Here is a 20,697-nt window from a genome sequence, read left to right as displayed (position 1 = left end):
ACATTAAGTTATACATAACAATAAAAAGGTGGCTCTCCTTCTTACTTCACAATGGCCAAATATAAACTGTGCAAAGTGTGACAATTCTTTTTTTAAACTATTTATGTTGTGTGTTTGAGATGTTTAGTGAACTTGAAACATCATGTAGAGTGATTATCATTTTCGTCACATGCACCATCATCCTGCTGTAAACATGGTGCACTTCCACAGTTGGGTAATTACATGACAATGAACATTTCTGTTTACAGATATACAGCCTTCTCAACATTACTTCACAAGAAGCAAATGGATCGCATCACTACAGAAGCTGAAATCATCTTCACTGCTGTCGTTCAGCTCTTTCACTGATGTTCTGCTGAATATGTTATTGTCTGGCTCTTTTTCAAGTAATTTCTTTCGAGTTTGTCTCTCCCTTCCTTCGATTTCTATACGTAGAATAAAAGAATTTGTCATTGGTCAGCAATTTCAATTCTCCTTGTGAAAAATAACAGAATAAAGACACCGTATCCATCTATCTTTAATTCCAGGACCTCAGGTCCTACGAAAACCTTTCTATTGTGGACAATCTGAATTTTCAGAAAGAGTTGAATGCCATTTGCTATGACCAAGCCTTCCTACTGTAAGTGGTGTGACTCATATGTGTCTGTAGGTGCATCTCTGCGTTTGTCACAAAGTGTGTGGCATGGCCTAACTCCATTTTAGAACAGAATGTAATCACCAAGTGTAACATTGTCTGTCCACTAACTACTTCTCCAGCAACTCCCTCACCTCTAGAGAAAAGAACTTGAATGCAGACTTGAGTTGAAGTTGGAAAGTTCCACTGGAGTTGCCCCCCATTTCAACCATTTAGTCATTTATTTTCTTGATGTTTTGGTAATGTTCATTTTTTGATTTGTTTATGTATTCATTCCTTGTGATAGAAGGTTACCATTTACAGGCCATGTAGTCTCTTATAAATTAGAAACAAATATTACAATATATAATATATGCTAGGGAAAAAGTGTCAATTTCTGAGTATTTTTCTTCTGCTTGAAAATCTTTTTGATGGTTTTCAGTATACTCTCAGGCAGTCATCATACATGGCAATGCTTAATTAAATTGTGTCATAAACCAATGTTTTTTGACATTGTTGGTGAAAGACTGAAGTTGTATATTAGTTTCAAAATCATGTTGTGTATTTACTTAAGCATGTGATAACTACGTCAATGATTCACTGATTTTATGGATTAATCTTTGCTTTTTTGTTTGACCAGGCAAAGAGATTTCATAATTTACGTTAAATACTTTCCATTACAGTCACTAATTGGACATACCAAATGAAATGAGATGTCAAAGTAATCTAGTCTTTATCCGACGATACCAAGAGCATGGCATCCCAAGATGAACGGACTAATGTATGTCCTCTGTCAAACACATCAGATGATGAAAATGTGCAATATGAAAACAGATTAAATTCAGCATAGAAATCCTGGCGAAGATACATGGTGCTAAAAATATTTTGACAATGACAAACTTAAGTTCCCAAAAGCATTTGTGCAAGTAATATGCTTTTCATTAAATCTGTATGCATTTTGTTCAGTGTTCATATTTTCTGTAGTTGAATCTGTCAAGTTACATACTTCTCCCATTGATTTTTTTCTTTGAAAGCTGCCCAGTCTGCAGATGAATACAATCAAGGGAAGAGAATAAAATAAAAATATCATTGTGTAACAAAGAATCATATGTAAATATATATTTAATGGCGCCATAGATCATAGAAAATGGGACTAGAAAATATAGTACACTTGCTCTCCTTGCAAAATATTCTTTTTTCCAAAAATAAATACATGGCACCATCTCACAAGACTTTGACGTGGTTTTCAATGCTAACTCATATACATTTTGTTTTGTTGCCCACGTATGATCTTCTACATCTACTCAACCCATATTTCAGACTGTAATCTTTGTACTCTTTTCTTGTCTTCAAACATTCTGGAAGGTGAAGTCATAATAATCGTACCTTGAATCCCACAAAACATATATAATGATTGTTGTAGAAATGTTAGCACTTAAACAGAAAAAGGATTAGCCGGGGGTGGTAACTAGTGGCCAATATGGCTGGATTGAAATGGAGGATTAGTATATGGGGAAAATACAATAACCTTTGATGTAATCTCTTATTTGGCCTTTCCCATGTGCAGCTTCATTGGAAGCAAAGAAAAACAGACCAGTGTACTCATCTATTGTACTGTAAGAAAGAGACAAGATGTTCCATGTTTTTTTTTAAAAAGAATACTGTTAGGTCTGTACTTTATTATAAATAACCATGTTCACTCAAATTTCATCTTCTTGCCAGCAAATGAAGGACATTGGTTCACAAAGCTTCTAGAAGGTTCAGTACAAGAACAATTTGATTAAATCATGATCCGTTGAGAAAATAAAGTTAATTCGCACGGAGAGTAAACACTGCAACAAACATACAATAAGACATTTAGACCTTGGTAGCCAGTACCGATTGATCATGTAAAGACTCCCCGCTCAAATTTGTTTTTAAAAAATAAAGATACAATCATTGCATTTTTCATTTACTTTAAAAATTCTAAAGATGAAGAAAAGTAGTGTTTATATAATTAAGTCTTCATATAAATTATAAAACTCAAGTTTATGTTACAGAGGTCCTTTCCCGGAGGGGAATAAAGCACTTTTGTGGTACCTTCACCAGTAATTATTTGTATCACATTAAGTTTCACAAAACACGACGAAGACTGATATTGCATCTTAGAGCCCAAAGAGAACATTGTTCTGATGCAGTCTTTCATGATCGATGTGCTCCTGGGAATACGTTGATTCATGGCATTATTTTCACTTGATTTGAATGTAAGCATAGGTAGAAAAGAAATAAAATGACACTTGCATCCACATGATTAGGGGAAAAATAATCAGTGAACAACAGGGCAATCAAAAAGTCATCTGCGATCAATAAACAACCTTTGGAATACAACAGATGAATCAGACGATGTGATGAAAATACAAAATTAACAATGAGGTAAACTCGCCTAAAGATTGAAGGTGCTGAAATGTCAGGAAAGAGTTCGATTGTATCCAACACCTAAATGTTTTTCCAACCAGAGTTCTGCCAGTTGCATCGTGGATGCAAATGTACTTGCCTTTGAACCCAAGCACATTTTGTACTGCTTGGGATTTAAATTATGGTCACATTGAACAGGGTGAAACACATGAACGAGCCCTGCATCTTGGCTCCGAAATGCCTTCAGCCCTGATGTTATAACTTTAGTAAAGAGGTCTACATCCTCCAGACCCCAGCCTTGAATTGAGGTATCAAATCCACCAACTTTGTCCAAATCACTCTTATAAATGCAAGAGATTCCAAATCCATAGTCTCTCCAAAACCCAGATTTCTTTGTGAAAACAAAGTTACTGTCGGCTGGAGGGTTGCCTCCATAAGTTACTTTTGGATCATACTGGCTAAAGACTATAGGATAATACACCTGTTGTCCCTGAATAGTATTATCTCTGCACCTCTGTAGAAAGTCTGATGTAAATATCAGGTCAACATCACAAAAGAGCAGTAACGTGTCATTGTCAAATTGAGCAGAGCCTTTCTCAAGCCCCAAACCTCGGGAAAACTCACCTGCCATGGGGAGGATTGTCATTTCTGCCTTGGGGTACCTATTGCGGTATTCCTTTAACAAATCAATGTGGTTGCTGGAATCCAGGCTGGCATCAGAATCAAAGAGAATTATGACCAGTTTCACATTCTGCTTTGGGATAAGGCAAACCTTCTCAAAGTTTTCCATAAACCTCAGGAATATATCAAACCTCCCAACCAGAGGCACAAGAAGATGAATTTTCTTGTCACCATTTTCTCTCATTTCCTTGGTGACATGAAAGGATGTTAAAATCTTCAAAGAATTTGAAAGGAAGGAGAGTGACTGAGAATCACCTGCAATGCTCTCAACCAGGCCTTGTACATCAATCTCTTCAGCCTCTTTGAAAAATGGTTTGCTGAAAGATTGCTGAAGGTAAGCATGGCGTCTTACAGGAACTGTGACTTTCCTCCCCTTGTGTCTTTTGTACAAAAGTAACAAGTCTAGGATATATTCTACTCCATGCATGGGATCTACTCTTCGATACCCATACTGGATTTCCTTGAAGTCAATTAGTCTCCCTCTAGATTTGGAGTTCTCATTGATCATTTCCATCACTTGCATCACTGTATCATCCAAAGATGCTCGAAGAATGCTGCTGAGGCTCTGACATGGTGGTTGGTTCTCTGCCATTGAATAAATCAGCTTCCCTGTTAGTAGCTCCCACTCTATCACTTCGTTTCGAGCATGTGGCTGAAAGCGGTTAAAAGAGGGCATCATTCCGAGTCGTTGATCTTCTTTGCTTATCTCTGTGTTACTGAGCTTACTCATGGTCACGCTCTCCCTGTGGAGCTGGATGGTGCGGTAGCGTAGTTCAGAGATTTTGCGGCTAAGGATGTAATTGTGCAGCCTGTATTGGTAGGCCGGTCTTTTGTTCGGGTGAAGTGTTATTGCTGTATGAATTTTGTTGTTGTGCAGATCCTGTATGTAGCCTTTCCTGTGGTGTTCGTAGTTTTCATGAAACAACTGCTGCATCTAGAAAAAGGAACAGAACATGGTTAGCCTGAAAGGTTGATTAAAAATATACCATATTTTCACAAAGCCACACTTGAGTAATGCCAATCTTAAGTAGTCTTACATGCTTTAACCCACACATCTCTCCTTCATTGTACCACTTCAAAAAGCAATAGCCTTGAATACATTGACATTTTCAGCCTCTTTTTGTTCAGAGATTTTTAGCAAATCAACCCTTATGCAGGCTGAAGTTTCATATCAGAAGCCCACTTCTGGATGATTATTCATTGTAAATAATGAACCAGAAAACGCTCAAAAAGTTCACATTTTATATTTGTTTAAACTCTTTAAATAAATGTTTTTTAAGTAGTATTAATCCATGTTAGAATGATCAAATATGACTCGACGAGTTGTCCTACATCTAATTTTGAAATTTCAACAAATCGCTACCACCGATTTAATAGCTCTAAAAGGCAACAGACATACGACTTAAAACTATTCATACATATTTGAACGCTTATATGTGTATATTCCTGGATCAAAACCTGTGCATTGCAACTCCCTTTACATTATGGCGCAAGTGTCAGAAGGACCCTCGCTTCATAATACAAATGGAGTTACAATGTGCTGGGACATGGAGGGTACTCAAAGGTGCATAGAGTGGCATGCCACCCATAATGCATCAGATGGCATTGCTATGCTTGCCTAGGTTCAGCATGGAACTTCTATAGTCTGCCCAGTCAATGCGAATCACAATAATCCAACACACATGGCATGTTTCTTCCCACCAGACATTGTGTTGCTTCGGAAGAAGTTAAATGCCTCATTCTATGAATGTATGTTTAAATCATTTTTGCATGAGAACATAAGAGATATGTTCCTCGTTGTCTTCTTTGCATGGTGCAAGTCCTTTCGATAGTTGTAGTGTAATGTTCCCATGTGCCTGGCCCCCATATTATTCGCCTTTGGCTGCTTCTCTGTATCCTTCCTAAGCAACCTGAAGCAGCCACCTGCAAATTGGCACTTCAATGCTTAAAAGAAGAGTACATATACAATAAAAACAACAACTGTAGAATGGTAAAAATAGGTTTTAAACACCTGCATTTTTGATGTTTTGATCAATATTACAAACAGGGGGGTGAACAATGAGGTCAAATGTTTGCCAAACATTTGAGAGCTTCTTCTGTGTTTCAGATTGTAAGTAATTTGGAAGATGAGCATGACAAACACATCAAGAATGCAAAAGTCAGAATACATGTATAGGGACAATGCATATGCAGCATCACTATACTGCAGGGTATGCAGCAGAATCTGCCAGTTCCCTGCACATATTGTTAGTTAGCAATTACAGCATGGACATGTCAGTAGTTATTAATAAACAATGAAAAAATAGTTGTGTCGCTCAAGCATTGGCTAAAGTAAAAGACACTGTACATAAAATGTAATTTCCAGGTTCCAAAGACACCATATGACCACACACTGGTCACATGGTTCCCAACTAGTGTTACTCTGTAGTCGGACTAAAGTTATCCACATATAACAAAACTAGCAGAATTCACTAAAATGTCTACCCATAAGAAAATGCACACAACATCTTATATTCAGTCTCTTTAGTCAGTAAATCTTGACTATATAAAATTTAGATGTTTAAAAACGTGCTTTGAAGTATCGAAAAAACTTCCATTGCAATGCTTAGCACCAAGAAGAAAAGTCAGAGCAAGTGGCCTAAACAAAAATTCCACAAGCACAACATGTGTATTTGTATACCTTAGTGAAAGACGTTTTACTGTCATATTCTCAAAGAGGATTGTTCTAAAGACAGGGTTTGACTGCAGCTATTTGCAGAACATCTACTCCAAACCCACCTGCAGGAACGTTCCACATATCAAATGTTATTTTGCTAATTGAACACGCTTATAAAAAATCTAGTTGCAACAAAATTTTACCTTTCATAACTTTCCCCTGAAACACCCGAAAGAAATAAGACAAAATGGAGGGCACATTCTCAAAACAAACGTGGGGGCAGAATGAAAGGGGGAAGTTATTTGTTGCATTCCGATTGATTCACTAATGCTGCTTGCCTAAAAGTGCAGGGGTTGCCTCCATGTGCAAGTGACTCATACACACCCAACACTAACATACTCATTCGCCTCGGGCACCTAGATTGGTGGAAGGTCGATGGGTGGTGAAGATGGGAAGTCATGGGCCAGTAAAGGATCTGTCACTGGAATATTTGTATTTCCACCACTGTTTTAAGGGTGTACAAGTAGAAAAACAAATAGAATCCCACATGCCAAGCGTAAGTGTGTCTAGTCGAGGCACTGAAATGATAGCAGGATCTGAGATGACCCGTTCCTGTCCGTACCCTTTGCTTGGTTTCTGACAGGGGAGAGCAGATGCAGGGGGAAAACGCAGGGACATGAACAGTTAAGAGAGTATTACTCTGATAATCAGCAGTGCAATCTTGAATGCATCTGCCAATCCCGTTGCACACCCAACCCCACATTGTTTGAGTGTACAGCATGCACAAAGGCATGTGTGAATGCAGTTCTCGTTTTGTGCATCAGCACACATGAAACGTGCATGCTTTTTTCACTCACACGAGTGCCTACTGGACACAGATGTCACGATTCACAAAGTTGTTACCAGAGGTAAGTCTGACTTGCCCATGACTTATGCCTACAGAGGGCCATTAGATGCACAAAAGAAGTTTACTTGAAAAACCCTGATTTTCAGCGGACTTAGTCCTCGAGAAAGTCAGCCATAATTCAGAGATGCTGAGTGACTTGTATTGTGATTCTAATATTACTCAGGTGTAAGTCAAAGGTAAGTTAGACTCTAATCCCATGTGAAGAGGATATTCAGAAAGCTATGTGGTTTCTCGTGCTTCCTTGTGATTAAATACTATTTGGGCAAGATCGAGTCTATTATGCTGTACTGTTTAGACATTGTATTGGCATACCTTGGTGCTTTCCTGGATTCTATCCAGACTACAGTGTGGAAAAAGGTATTGGGCTTGTCATGTGCTATTCCTTGTGTAATAGTTAGACATGAACTGAATTTGACTTCTCTCAATGCTCGTTTTCAGGGGAAGCAACTGTCAGCCTTTCACAAATTTCTGTCTCCTCCACACAATTCCATCTATGAGGACTTTAAACAGATCCTGACCACCCACTCAGTTAAATCTGTGAGTTTGATTAGGTGTAAGATGGTTGATTTGCTGGACCATCTGAATTGGAATTGGCAACCCGGTGGCAGTGAAAGCCAAGGTATTTAGGGATGATTGGCAATTGACCATAGAGAGGTCTGGAATCTTACTCATCATACCAAGAATGTGCAAGGCTTCCGCCTAGGCTTTGCCACCTATCGGATTACCTGAAATGTTTTTCATGCCCGAAAGTCTGCAACATTCACATGAGATTCAGGCTCAACCAAATTAAGTACAAAGAACGGAATCAATGTTGGGACGAAAAGAACTTCTCTGCTTCTTGTCACTTTTGTAGTTTGTCCAGTGGTTTGGAATTGACAAGACATTGGGTACTGGATAGACCTTCCCTAAATCACATAAGACTGATATGTTTTGTTAAAGATGGGTCTGTTTTTTCCACAACTAGTTCTAAAGAGCTCTTGTGTGCAAGATATTTGTGGAGGAAAATGGATCTCTCGTTTTGTCACTTGGTCGATTTTTAATACTTATTGAGTGTAGCTAAATTGTGTGATGATGTTTATGAAATTGATTTGAAAATGTGGATTTTAATTGTGTAATGTTTTATGTAAACGAATTCACAATACAAATATATAAAAAGAAAGGTAAGTCAGACTTAGCTGGTAACATCTTTGTTACTCAGGCACGATGTTTCTTAAATCCATTCACTTTTCAGAAGACAAATCCGAGCTGAGTCTAGAGTGAAAACTAGAATACCTTTTACCAATAAAACAGAAAGCTTGAACTGATTAGCAGGAACGCATACTAAGCATTTGCATTCAGAAAAAAACCATAAAGTAAGCAAGAAGACACAAGAAGACAGAGTCTAAACTACATTAGAGACATTGGAGAAATTGACACATCCAAGTATCGAACATGCATACTGAGCATTTTTATTGACCACTTCTGCTGTATGTTGGACCTTTCTGATGGGCGCTATTGGTGGGTAACAGTACACATCCTGGTTCTTTCAGTTTGCTATTTGAAAGCCACTGCTTTCATTTTGACCCTTAACCCAAATGGATGGGTATCCCCTTCATCCTGGACATAGGGGAAGAAAGTTAGAACAAAAAACACTGGGTGATGTCTCACTGTACAGAACTAAGTCTTATTTGCAAAAAAAAGGATTGGACTCACTAGTAAAAAGGGCAGTGTGCTGGGTCAGAAAACATCTCAATCAATACATTTCAAGTGTCAAAGAGCTGTGACAACTACAGGTATCATAAAAGGATGAATGTCGATCCCATAATAATAAAATATCCTTTGTTGGTAGTTTTGATGATTAATACATCTAGTTTTTGAATAACCAACTGATGTTCGTCTTCCTCAGGACAAAGAAAAAGAAAACATATAACACCAATATACAAATAAAGAAATCATTACCAATGCACGACTTGTTTGTGCTATGACCTTTAATATGCATCATAATACTAGATACAAAATGTGACTTTTGGGGACCTGGGGGAGGGAGGAGGTTGGGGTGGAGGGTGGCGGGGTTAGGGAAAGGGGGTGGGAGACTTGGTTGAAGCTGGATTGGGGTGTTGTTTTTGTTTGTACTGCTAATGTTATATATAGTTCTTATTGTCTAGTTTTGTTTGATTGTTTCTGATTTTATTCAATGTGATTAGCTATGCTTTGATCTGTTTTGTATTTGTAAAAACTGAAAATAAAAACTCAAAAAAATAAAAAAATAAAAATAAAACAACAACACTGCCAGTACCAAAACCATGCACGCACATGTGCCCAGCCCACAATGGTGACCCCGGCAGCCCGAGATACTCAGGGAGGGTACATGGGAACCCCAGCATGCCACATGCAGAGTGGAAATACACTGCCACATGACAGCCACCATGTCAGCTGCACATGTCACCAGCATACACCTCACGTAACAGATGCTGCAAGGGAACCGGGTGCATGTGAAGCAGAAACAATGCATGGCACAGCAGGCACAGGCATAGCAAAACAAATGACATGAAAAGAAGGCCAATTTGCATGAAGTTGTCCATTGCCCTGATATTGTGCAAGCCAACTCCCACACCTTGCACTGTGACTAATGCCTGTGCCTCTCCCATGCAGGTTACGCCAGATACCCACAGCTTCCCTGGCTAATGACCCCTTTGCATGATCCACAAACACTGCAGGACAATGCCTACAACCACGGTCACAGCAGGACCCATGTGTGCATCAAGAATACCTTTGGCCTCCTGAAGGCACGTTTCCGCTGCCTCGATCGTACCGGTGGAGTCCTGATGTACACTCCAGAGAAAGTGGGTACAATTGTGCTTGTGTTTGCCATGCTGCACAATATCTGCCTGAAGGGGAATGGCCTGCTACCCTCTGATGTGGACATGCCACTTCCAAAGCACGGATTGCCAGAGATGATGGAAGGGTTGGGAGATTGCCCTGCCAGGGACAGATAGACAATTTCTTCTGACAATGGCATAAGCCATGCACAACTGTGTGACTTGGCTCTCAAACACGACAATGAGGCAATCAGCAATGTCTTCGCATTGATGAAGTGTAATGGTTTTAATGTAATGAAGTGCCCTGGATATCCCCCTTACACCTACCCCATTAAGCTCCCGAGCACACTATCCACCCACCCACCTCCCCAGCACACCAGCCCCCCCACCTACCACCGCCAACTCTAAAGAATGGCCACTGATGGCAATTAGTGTCCATTACAACCATGGCCTCTTTCCCCCCTGCCAGCGCGTTGTGATCATGGGTGTTGATGGCACTGTGACTGATGCCTCGTTGTGCCCTGCTGTAAATCCTCTGTGGGAGTGGTAGAAGTGGAAGGGATGGAGCCTGGCCCCTGCATCTGTTGGTGTTGCACCTCTGTGCTCTGGCAGATGGCCTCTGCCAGTGCTGAGAAACCTTCAGCCATCTCTGTGACCCTCTGGGCAAATAGTGTTAGGGCAACCATACTGGCAGTGGTCTCTGCCCAGTTCTTTGTGATGGCCCGCACAATCCTGCAGGATTCTGTCCCGTATGGCCTGTAAGTGTTTAGAGTGCATGTGCCCTATCGCCTCCGTCTCCCTTTATCTCCACTCAATATCATCATGCCTCTGCAGCACTGTGCTGCTTGTTGGTGTGTGCCGTATGGGAAGGGTGCTGTGTATTGTGCCTGGCCTCTCATCAGGGGAGCCATAGGATGGGGTGTCCACGTCAGGCACAGGTGTGTGAGCATGCTGGCGGCGATGAAGGTTTTCAGGTTTTGGGCTCCACTGAGAGTGATGAGGGCTTTCAGGTGTTGGACTATGCTGCCGGCGATGAGGGCACCCAGGGGTCTGTGGCCTTCCTGCATGTTGTGGCACCGGGCTGGTGTCCCTCGTGTTTCCACAGTCGCCCGGCCTGGAAGTGTGGCAGCGTGCCAGACCCTCCAGCTGTGGGAGTGGGTGCAGTGGGCCTTGCAGTTGTTCTGGTGGACTGTGGGGTGGACATCGGCCTGGCCCTGCTCGGTTGTGGAATCTCATGGCAGGACATTCGCCTTGGCGCTGGCTGACTGTGCCTTTGAGGGGGGTCGTGGAGGACCTTGAATGCCTGGATGTGCGACTCCCATATGGGCATGCCCCTCATCCTCCTCAGATGCCTCTGGTGATGCTCGAGTTTCTGTAGGGTACATAGGAAATGTTGTCAGGTATGGTTCCCCCACACTTGTTGACATGCAATGCACATTTTCTATGGTACAGGCTGGGACCCTACACATTTGGGCAGATGGGCATGGTTGGTCAGGGAGATTTCATTTTGGTCAAGCATCATGGGGATGGTTGCAACAATGAGTGTGTGACACATGGCCAGTTGGTCTTTGGTCTGTGGGGGTTTGGGGATAGGGCCTCCTTGCTGAGGCAAACTGATATTTGGCATGCATGCTTGTGGTCCTTTATGCAGGCCATCCCCTCCCAACATGGTGCTGGCCAACTTGGCCCGCAACATGCTGGTGTGACTGCTGCACAGTGTTGTGGTTGCTCAAGCACCACAGTCCTGCTGGCACAGGGTGCACCAGCAGGGGCGTGGTGTGAATGTCACTTTGATAGGTCACTTGCCACCACTTCCTGCTGCTGCAAAGCACAGGGGGGGGTCTTATTTATTTATTTATTTTAACATTTTGAAAGTGCTCACACAGCCCGCGGGCATCGAGGCGCTGTTACAGGAATTGTTTGTTTTTTTATTGCATAATTTTATTTTTTGGTTGCGTAATTGTTTTTTTGTCTTAGTTGCGTATTTCTAACGCGCTTAAATACCCAGACGTTTCTAAGCGCGGACCCGGGGATCGAACCTGTGTTGCTGCGTGTCGTCTTGCTTCCAAGGCGAGCACGTTACCACTGAGCAATCATCCCGGGATAGTGCCCTCCACTGTGGATGGTGGCTGCTCTGCCACCCGCTCACTCCACCCTGTTGGCATGACCAGCTACTGGGTCTGCTAACATGTGTCCATGTCCACTGGGGCATCTTATGCTAGACTGTCATTTGACTCACCTCCTGGATGCTGGCACCCACCTCCACACCTCCAACTCCCTCGATTTCCTCCATGTCCAGCACTGTTCTGCACTTTTCCTCCCAGGCGGTTAGGACCAGTGTCTCCACAGTTCTTTCTCCTGTGGCAAAGGACTCCCATCGGTGTTGAGACAGCAGCCCATGCACCCTGATCCTGAGGCCATTCCTGCATTTGCGACAGTTCTTCCCATCAGGAAGGACGCTGGCCACAGCTGTCACTTTCTGGCTCATGGCTTGCCAGATGGCTCTTGCGCTGGAGCTAAGGTTTTCCTTTGGTGAAGGCCATATAGCTTATCAGTGTGAACAGCAACCTCATCCGTCTGGACCACCAGCGCCCCCTCAATAAACTTTGGTTTTCTGAGTCATTTTCCAACCACCTCGCCTTTGATCCTCTCCTGAGACATTATGGCGTGTTTCCAGGTCCAAATTGCTGCAGGAAATGGAGATAGTTGAGGGATTCTGTTTTTCAAAATGGCCACTGTATTGCTTCCTGTTCCGGTGATGACGCAATTTCCGCCGGGGCTAATAGCGTTACCGCCAGAGTAAGGTGCGCGCTCACACCAGTTTGTGATGCAGCGCTAATTCCACCGCACAACCTTGCAGTAACGCTATTTCCGTTGGGTGGAAATTGCACCCAATTACCAGACTTGATGCCTAAAGCCTCTCCAACTGTCTGAATTGGAAACTGTGGAACAAAGAAACTAGGACTCAAATCTCCACCTTCCACACGTTACACATTAACCTTCGACAATGTGTCTTATTTGTCTTAACTATCTGTAAGGAAAATTCGACCCATATGGTTTTATAATCTATAGTATTACTGCATAAGTAATTATAGTGCTAACCATTTATACATTGTGTACTGATGGGGAGTCAGGATGGCAGGTGAGGTTCTTATGTCATGAAGGAGTGGGTGGACAGGGTGCTAGCTATGGGTTTTGTGTTATGGGTCTTTGCCAAGTGTGGCTCTTTTGTCATGCCAGCTGATGACTGGTTGTTAAAGAGAAGCCAGGCCCTCTGGCTGAGCTATGGCTCGCTCTACCAATGAATTTTATAGCTTCCCCACCTCTTTACACATCCTCCCATCCCGTCTTTAGTTTTTCATTGGTCTAAAACTAAAGATGGGACGGGCAGAGATGTGGCCTGCTGGCAAATTGCAAACTTTAAGACAATGAAACCTTGGCTCAAACCCTAGCTTCCCACTTCACCAAATTTGATTATCCTGGTGAAATAATTTTACGACATTTAGTATTTGGGGAGGTTCCCTTGGGCCTGGGTCTTTAAGAAACCACAAACCTAACTGAAAGCTATATGGCATAAAAGGAAAGGAATGTCAAAAAGGTGTACCATATACCTTTTCATATGTCCACCCCAACCCAGACATCATCAAAGCAAATTTCCACAGATTTCTTGGATTTGATGGCGGGGTGGGAACCGGGTAAATCCATAAGAGAAACTCCACACCATGATCAGATTATGTGTGTATCAGAATGAAGCCAACGTGTGTAGATGCAACATAAATGTGCGAGGCTCGCGCCTTTTCTTTAAGAAATACGATTATATTCCTAATAAAAAGCCGATAGCTGGAAGAAACCAGGCAGGCCATTGTTGACGGATCTGGCTAATGGAAACAGCTGGATCTTAATCACATTACATTGAGAAGGCGAAGTGTAGCGAGCAAATGTTTTCAGCGTCCAGCTGTTCCAGGGCAACAGGCTATATAGGGGACGCAGTTTTCCTATTAAGAAGCAGTAGGTTTATTATGAACACACCAATACTAGCGCTATGTTATGGAACCACTTCACTATACTGCTAATCATTCCGTAAGGGGCTTCCCAATTAGTATTTCAGGGTCACAATTTAGGAGTATTAATGAGGTGACATCTGATTGCTCCTACATGAACAAGTCTATTCTTATGCAATGCAGAATGGTAGACTGATGATGTTCAGAAATAATACGTGAGCAGCTGATATTACAACGGCCTGCCAATGCGGCGCGCTCCACCAACATTTACAGCACTTGCAGCTTCAGAACCCTTTTTCAGTTGCTGGAACTGGGATTCTTTCAGGATGAGTTAGTCAGTCAACAATAATAATATGTTTTTAATTCAGTGCTTTGTGCCGGATTCCTCACACTGCTAACTGCTGTAATAATATAACCTTATGAACTGGAGGAGATGACACTATTGTAGGATAATGACCCATTCCCAAGTTATGGCCTAAGGCTATGCAAAGGGCCATACATTGAAAAAGCGCCACTGTCCATCTTGATATGCTCAGGTATACAAGGCTATCGGCATATAGTGCTAATAACAATGAAGGTTTTTGATTTGTGTGCTCAGGCAAACATGTTAATTTAACCGTAAGTTAAATAAATAAAGTGTTTTTGAGAACTAATATGTTGCTGTATTGTGTAGTATTAAAAAAAAAAAACAAGGTTGTGTGTATATGTTGTGTGCTGTGGGTGACAGAAGGCTGATATGCAAATGAATGATTCCCCTCTGCGAAGGGTACAGTGAACTAAAATGTGATCACACACGCACACAAACACCCTATAGGATGGTAACACCCGTCACTAAATGGTCAAACAATAACACACAGCTTTAAAACAAAAAAGGTACGGGCATGTCTAAGTTCAATGACACTAAAATGAGGAGAGTTGTCGTGTGGAAGGGGGTCATTGTGCCTCGTGTCAGCCACCGAGGGGAAACTGAGGCTGCCGTTTCTTGAGGTAGAATGGAGGGGTCATCTGGGGAAGCAAGCTATTGGATGCTGCCAGCCACTTAGCAGCCGTCGTGTTTCCTCTTACAAAACCCACTCCTTCTCAGCACGTGGGAGCTTTGTTGTCCTGCTGTGGCTCCATCAGACCATAAGAGAGTCCATCTGGCAGGGAGGAGAGACGAGCAGAGTGGCAACAAAGCACCCCCGTGAGTTGGGGAACTGTAAAGGGTTGTAGGTGGAGGTCTAAACATTGGAGGGAAAAGAGTTATCAAGAGTCACCTGTCCAGGGGCTTAGGAAGCAATACAGCGTGTGGACGAGAATGCAGGTAACTGTGTTAAGCGAAGAAGCAGCTTAATTCCGAAGAAGGTTAACAGGAAGCATGCAGTTCCTCCATTGCAGTGGCCTTGCTGGAGGTGTTTCGTTAAGGGTAGCCTAGGTATCGCATGGAAGCTCAGTGAAGACGTCACACTCTAGTCTTTACTCTCTCGGTGAGAGGCAGTCCCAACACGTTTTTGAACTACCTCATCCATTCAGAGACACAGCAGATCACTTTGAAAACACCTACACCCTAAATATATGGTCCATGTGGGTTAGAGTAATTTTTGTTTTGTTTGTTTTGTTTTATTCGTATTTATATAGCGCACAACAGCCCGAGGACATCGTGGCACTTGTTACAGTACAAAGCTTAGTTACTTAGTTATATGGTCATTAGCAATATATATACGGGTTGCAATATAGTTACATAGTCATTAGCAGTACATATACAGGTTACACTATAGTTATATTACATTTGTGTTATATTACAATATACATGGCAGAAGTGGAGGAGGCAGTCCTCCACTTGCTAGTTGAGGAGAGTGGCCTTAAGGTTGTTGCGGAAGACAGAGATGGAAGTTTCAGCTCTAAGGGTGGCAGGGAGTGAGTTCCAGAGTTTCGGTGCAATATAGGAGAAGCCTAGACCCCCGCTGTGGCTCTCTTTATGCGTGGTATGTGTAGCTGGTTGGTGTACTGAGCTCTGGTGGGGCGAGTGGATGTGGTCCTTGATATTGCTTCAGATGGGTATGCTGGAGCGGTTTCGTTGATGCACCTGTGAGTGATGGTGAGGATTTCCAGAGTAATACGGTCTTTGACCTGGAACCACTGTGCTTCACGTCTGGTGTGGGATATATGGTCTCTTCTAGGGATGCTCATGGCAGCTCTGAGGGCATTGTTTTGTGTGGTTTGCAGTCTGTGAATGTTTTGGCGAAGGTGCCAGCTAGAAGGCCATTGCAATAATCGAGTTTGGCTCCTATAGTTGCTCTAGCTATGGCCAAGTGGTTGGGGGTGGATGAATAGGGTTTAATGGCATTGATGAGTTTGGTGCTGAACGCTGATGCAGAGGCTATGGCGCTGACTTGTTTGTTCATCGATAGATTTGCATCAATGTGAACACCTAGAGTCTTGACAGAGGATGATATGGAGATGGTTGAGTTGTCTATGTTGAAGTTGTTGTATTGGGGGCTTAGTTTCGATAATGTGTTTGTCTGGCCCAGGATGAGAATTTCAGTCTTCTCCCCGTTAAGACAGAGGCCATTGATTGCCATCCAAGCTTGGATAGTGGCATAGATGTTGTGAAGGGCCGTGGCGTCTTGGTGATAGAGTCCAGATAGGGGTAAAAGTACTTGAGTGTCGTCTGCATAGTTTGTATATGCAACATCCATGAAGTCAAGTAGGTCGAAGAGGGGTTTTGTGAAGAGGTTATAGAGGGTGGGGGCTGTACAAGAACCTTGAGGGACAACACAGTTTATAGTGGTAGGATCTGCTTTAGCTGTGTCGGAGTAGACCTTCATGGCTCTTCCTTCAAGGAAGGAAGTGATCCAGGATGCTGTTTGATTAGAGAAATGGGCTGCATGGGTGAGGTGGGTGGTGAGTGTTTGGGGACCTATCAGGTCAAAAGCAGCTGATAGATCAAGGAGGAGGAGCAAGGCAGGTTTGCCTTTGTCCATGATCTGTGAAATTTGATTTTTTAGGTCTAATAAGGCGGATTCTGTTCCATGCCCGACACAGAAGCCAGATTATCTTTTGCCTAGTATGGAGTTAGCTTCTATGTATGATTGGATCTGGATGTGAGCTGCTTTGTCCAAGATTTTTAGGAGGAACGGGACTGTCGTTATCGGTCTGTAGTTGTTGGGTTGCGCTGGGTCAAGTGTGGCCTTTTTAGAAGTGGCCGCACCCAGGCTTCCTTGAGATTGTTTGGGACAGTTCCTGTTTGGAAAGATCCTCTAATGAAGGCAGTAATCAGGGGTGCTAGGTCATTGGAGCATTCCTTGATGATTTTGGGAGGGCAAATGTCTGCTTTGCAGAGGGATGGTTTGAGGTTTTTGATGAGAGTGTGCAGTCAAAATATCGAATCAATAATATCGAATTTTTTTTTATTTTTTATTTATATATTTTTTTTGGGGTCCGGGAATAAAAAAAAAGGGTAAAACAAAAAAATAAATAAAAAAAGTGGGCTGGGGAGAAAACCCCCCCCATTTCGAATAAAAAAGGTAATTTAAAAAAAATGCGACTTTTTTTTTCGACATTTTTTTTGGGAGATTATGACTTTCGACATTTTTGTTTTCAATATTATCACTATAAACCTTTGATGAGATTAAGGACCTCAGGTTCAGTGATGTTTCTGAAGGAGAATTGAGCGTGATTGAGATTACTACGCTTGTCTTGTGTAGGGCGGTTGGTTTTTTGGTTTGGGAGGGCTTTGCAGTGGTTTTGGATTTTGTTCTGGAGGAGTTTTATTTTGTTGAGCATGGCGGACTGAATGCTAGCACACCAGGCTTTGTCTTTAGTTATCTCGTAAGCGGTAGCCGGAGGAGTGACTAATTCATTAAAGATTGCGAATAGTTCTTTAGCTTGGGAGTTGGCCTTTGAGATCCTATCATTAAAGGAGTTGGATTTTGCTGCTAAATGGCTTTTTTATATTGGAGGGCTATTTGTTTGAAGAGGCTCTTATTTAGATCACTCGGGTGCGTTTGCCAGTTTTTAAGCGACTACCGCTTTTGAGCTCGGAGGGTTTGGAGTTCTTCCGAGAACCAAGAGTTGCAGTGTAATTATTTTTGTTCCTTCTTGCTTTCAAGTGGGGCTATAGTGTTTATGGCATTGGTGAGAGTATCATTGAAGATAGCTGATAGTATATTTGGTTCCTGAGAGAAAGGTGCTGTTAGGCAGTGGCTTTTAAGGTGCCCAACGCTAGTTGTCTGCATTGAGTTTTTTAGAACTTCGTATTGTGGCAGATGGTGCGTGGGTGAGAGTCTTAGGTTTAGGGTTGGTGGGGATGAGGAATTCGATGCATGTGTGGTCCGTCCAAGGAAGGGCAGTGTTTGAGGTAATGTTGGATGCACAGTTGTGATCCATGACCCAGTCAAAGGTGCGGCCTTTGGAGTGAGTAGGGGTGAGGACTCTTTGGGAGAAACCTAAGTCTGCGAGTTCTTTAGCTAGAGTTGCAGCAGATTTATCCTTAGGATCATTGTATCCTAAATTGAAGTCTCCTAATAGAAGGATTTTGGAGGACTTTTTAATGTTGTTGCTGAGTCGATGGGAGAGGTGCACTTGGGAGTCAGCTGGGAGTCGGGGAGGTCTGTATAGGATGTGGATGTTGATTAGATTATTGGGGGAGAGCGTACGCTTGGCTGATAGGATATCAGCATTACCACCCCATGTACTATGGTCTGCTAATCTGATGGATAGTGAGTCTTTGTGGATAAGGGCGACTCCCCCTCCAATCTTAACACCTCTATCTTGCCTAAGGATGGTGTAGCCTGTTGGTAGGGCTAGTGCGATGGCTGGGCAGGTGGCATCATTGAGCCAGGATTCCGTGATGCAAAGTAAGTCCAGATTAAGTGTGGATAGTAGATAATTTATCTCGAGGGCATGTGCAGGTAGGGAGCGTACGTTCAGTAGTGCACATTTAAGAGGTGGGTGTTGTGTGCCTTTGATGTTTTTGTTTGTACTAGTATGGGGTGAAGTGTGCTTGTTGTGGTGTGTGGTAGTGAGGGGCTTAGCCTTTCTAATGCAGGCATTCTTGAGACGGCTGAAGCTGATGTAGTTGCTAATGTTATCAGCTAATGCTTTTAGTTTGTATCAAGTTAGGGAACACAAGGATTAAGAGGAATAAGCCTTTGTAGAGGAAACCAAGGTTAATGATGATCTATTGGCCAACCTACAAATACACAGACTCTCACCGGGTGCTTCACTCTAAGAATTAAAGGCCTTGTACCGAGGATTTCCAAAGTATTAGATGGTGTATTTATAGTGTGTTTGAAATTAAGATACAGAATGATAATTGGTCAATCAAGTTACAACAAATCATCAGAAATTTCTCCAAACATGTACATAATATGTCAGTGAATCAATAATTCTGCAAGTAAATCCAAAGGGCACAAGTAATCAGCCAACACGAGTTTCGAGCTTTGCTCTTCCTCAGGCCTGTTACTGAAACTGTGCTTCTTCTCTCATCAATATGCTCCTTGGGCAGCAATGGATTCTATGTTTCTGCACGACTGCTGCCAACACGTGCAATTCCCTGAATATGGGAAATGCTGTGGTAAGTCATTAACAGCTTGTTAACTGTGTTAGACACGACCAATTTGAAGATTGGTGCAATTTGGTGCTAGAGCTGGCTGTATACTGCACAGTCCGTATGCCACTCCTGCTAGCGTTTTCAGTGCAATACCTGATTGGTACTGAATGTTCTGATCATTAGGAAATCGTTGAGATGTTCAAAAGGATTGCTAGACGCAGTGTGATAGTACACTGGATAATTCCCACCACTTTAAACATTTCCTGGCCAACGCTAACTTCTCTGTTGTAGAGGCTATCGATGGAGTGGTCATCTATGGGCCTCTATGACGGGGATGTCTGCTATAGACCTGTTCCATATGGGAAACGCTATTCCCCAAATCAATTAAATCGATCCACCATCAATATGAAGTCTAGGTTCAAACACCTTGTTCATCCAGGGAATTGCATTTGGCTTCACAATTCTCGGCTCACTACTAAGGAAACTGTAGCTCATGAAAAGGCCCATCTATAGACGCCTCATGTACATGGTGTGAGCCTGCTCATACCGGACCATAATGTTGTGTAATGGATAACACATTCTGAGGATGTTCTGTTACTTCATGCCCTGGAATAAAGAAATGCTCACTAAAACGACTAAACCCTTTCGATATGAAGAAATAAGTGGCTTGTTTTATATGTATGCATCACTTCATAGTTCTGTGCATGTATGCTTACAGTCCAGCATCCTATGCTTAGGAAAATTAACCTCTAAAATTGGAATTCACCTCCATAACCTATGTTATATTTCTGCATATTTGTACTGCGTCATGTCTTAAGAGAAAGGCCTGCCTCCAAGCACTGATGCCTAGTCTGAAGGCCATTGTTGAGATACCGATCTTTGAGGATCAAATAGAAAAGGGTTCCCTCTCTGAGGAAATGTGCTCAAGACTTAGGGTTAGTAGAAGCCTGCCCATAATGATGTGTTTTTGTCTACCTTCCGAAGGCTATGTGGGTCCGCTACAGGTTCAGGGGAGTAAAGCGCTCCTAGCAGATTCAATTTCCTCTTTCTGACACAGCTGTCCTTACATTGGCTACGGAATTTTTAGTGTAGCAAAGCTACATTTCTAGGGTAT

The 20,697-nt window shown here is 42.5% G+C and overlaps 1 protein-coding gene across 1 annotated transcript in view; it reads right to left on the bottom strand.

Moving 5' to 3' along the window:
• Positions 1-1,717: 1,717 nt before the first annotated feature.
• Positions 1,718-20,697, bottom strand: part of CHSY3 (chondroitin sulfate synthase 3) — a 735,143-nt gene continuing 716,163 nt past the window's right edge. Inside the window, exon 3 of the mRNA XM_069625627.1 lies at positions 1,718-4,622. Within this exon, the coding sequence (XP_069481728.1) occupies positions 3,060-4,622 (1,563 nt within the window). The 3' untranslated portion in view covers positions 1,718-3,059. The remainder of the gene's footprint in view (positions 4,623-20,697) is intronic.

Source organism: Ambystoma mexicanum, chromosome 6p (assembly GCF_040938575.1).
Source record: "Ambystoma mexicanum isolate Mex_15411 chromosome 6p, UKY_AmexF1_1, whole genome shotgun sequence".
In the NCBI taxonomy this organism is placed as follows: Eukaryota; Metazoa; Chordata; class Amphibia; order Caudata; family Ambystomatidae; genus Ambystoma; species Ambystoma mexicanum.
Note: the sequence above shows the minus strand (reverse complement) of the source record. Positions and strands in the feature narration are given on the sequence as shown.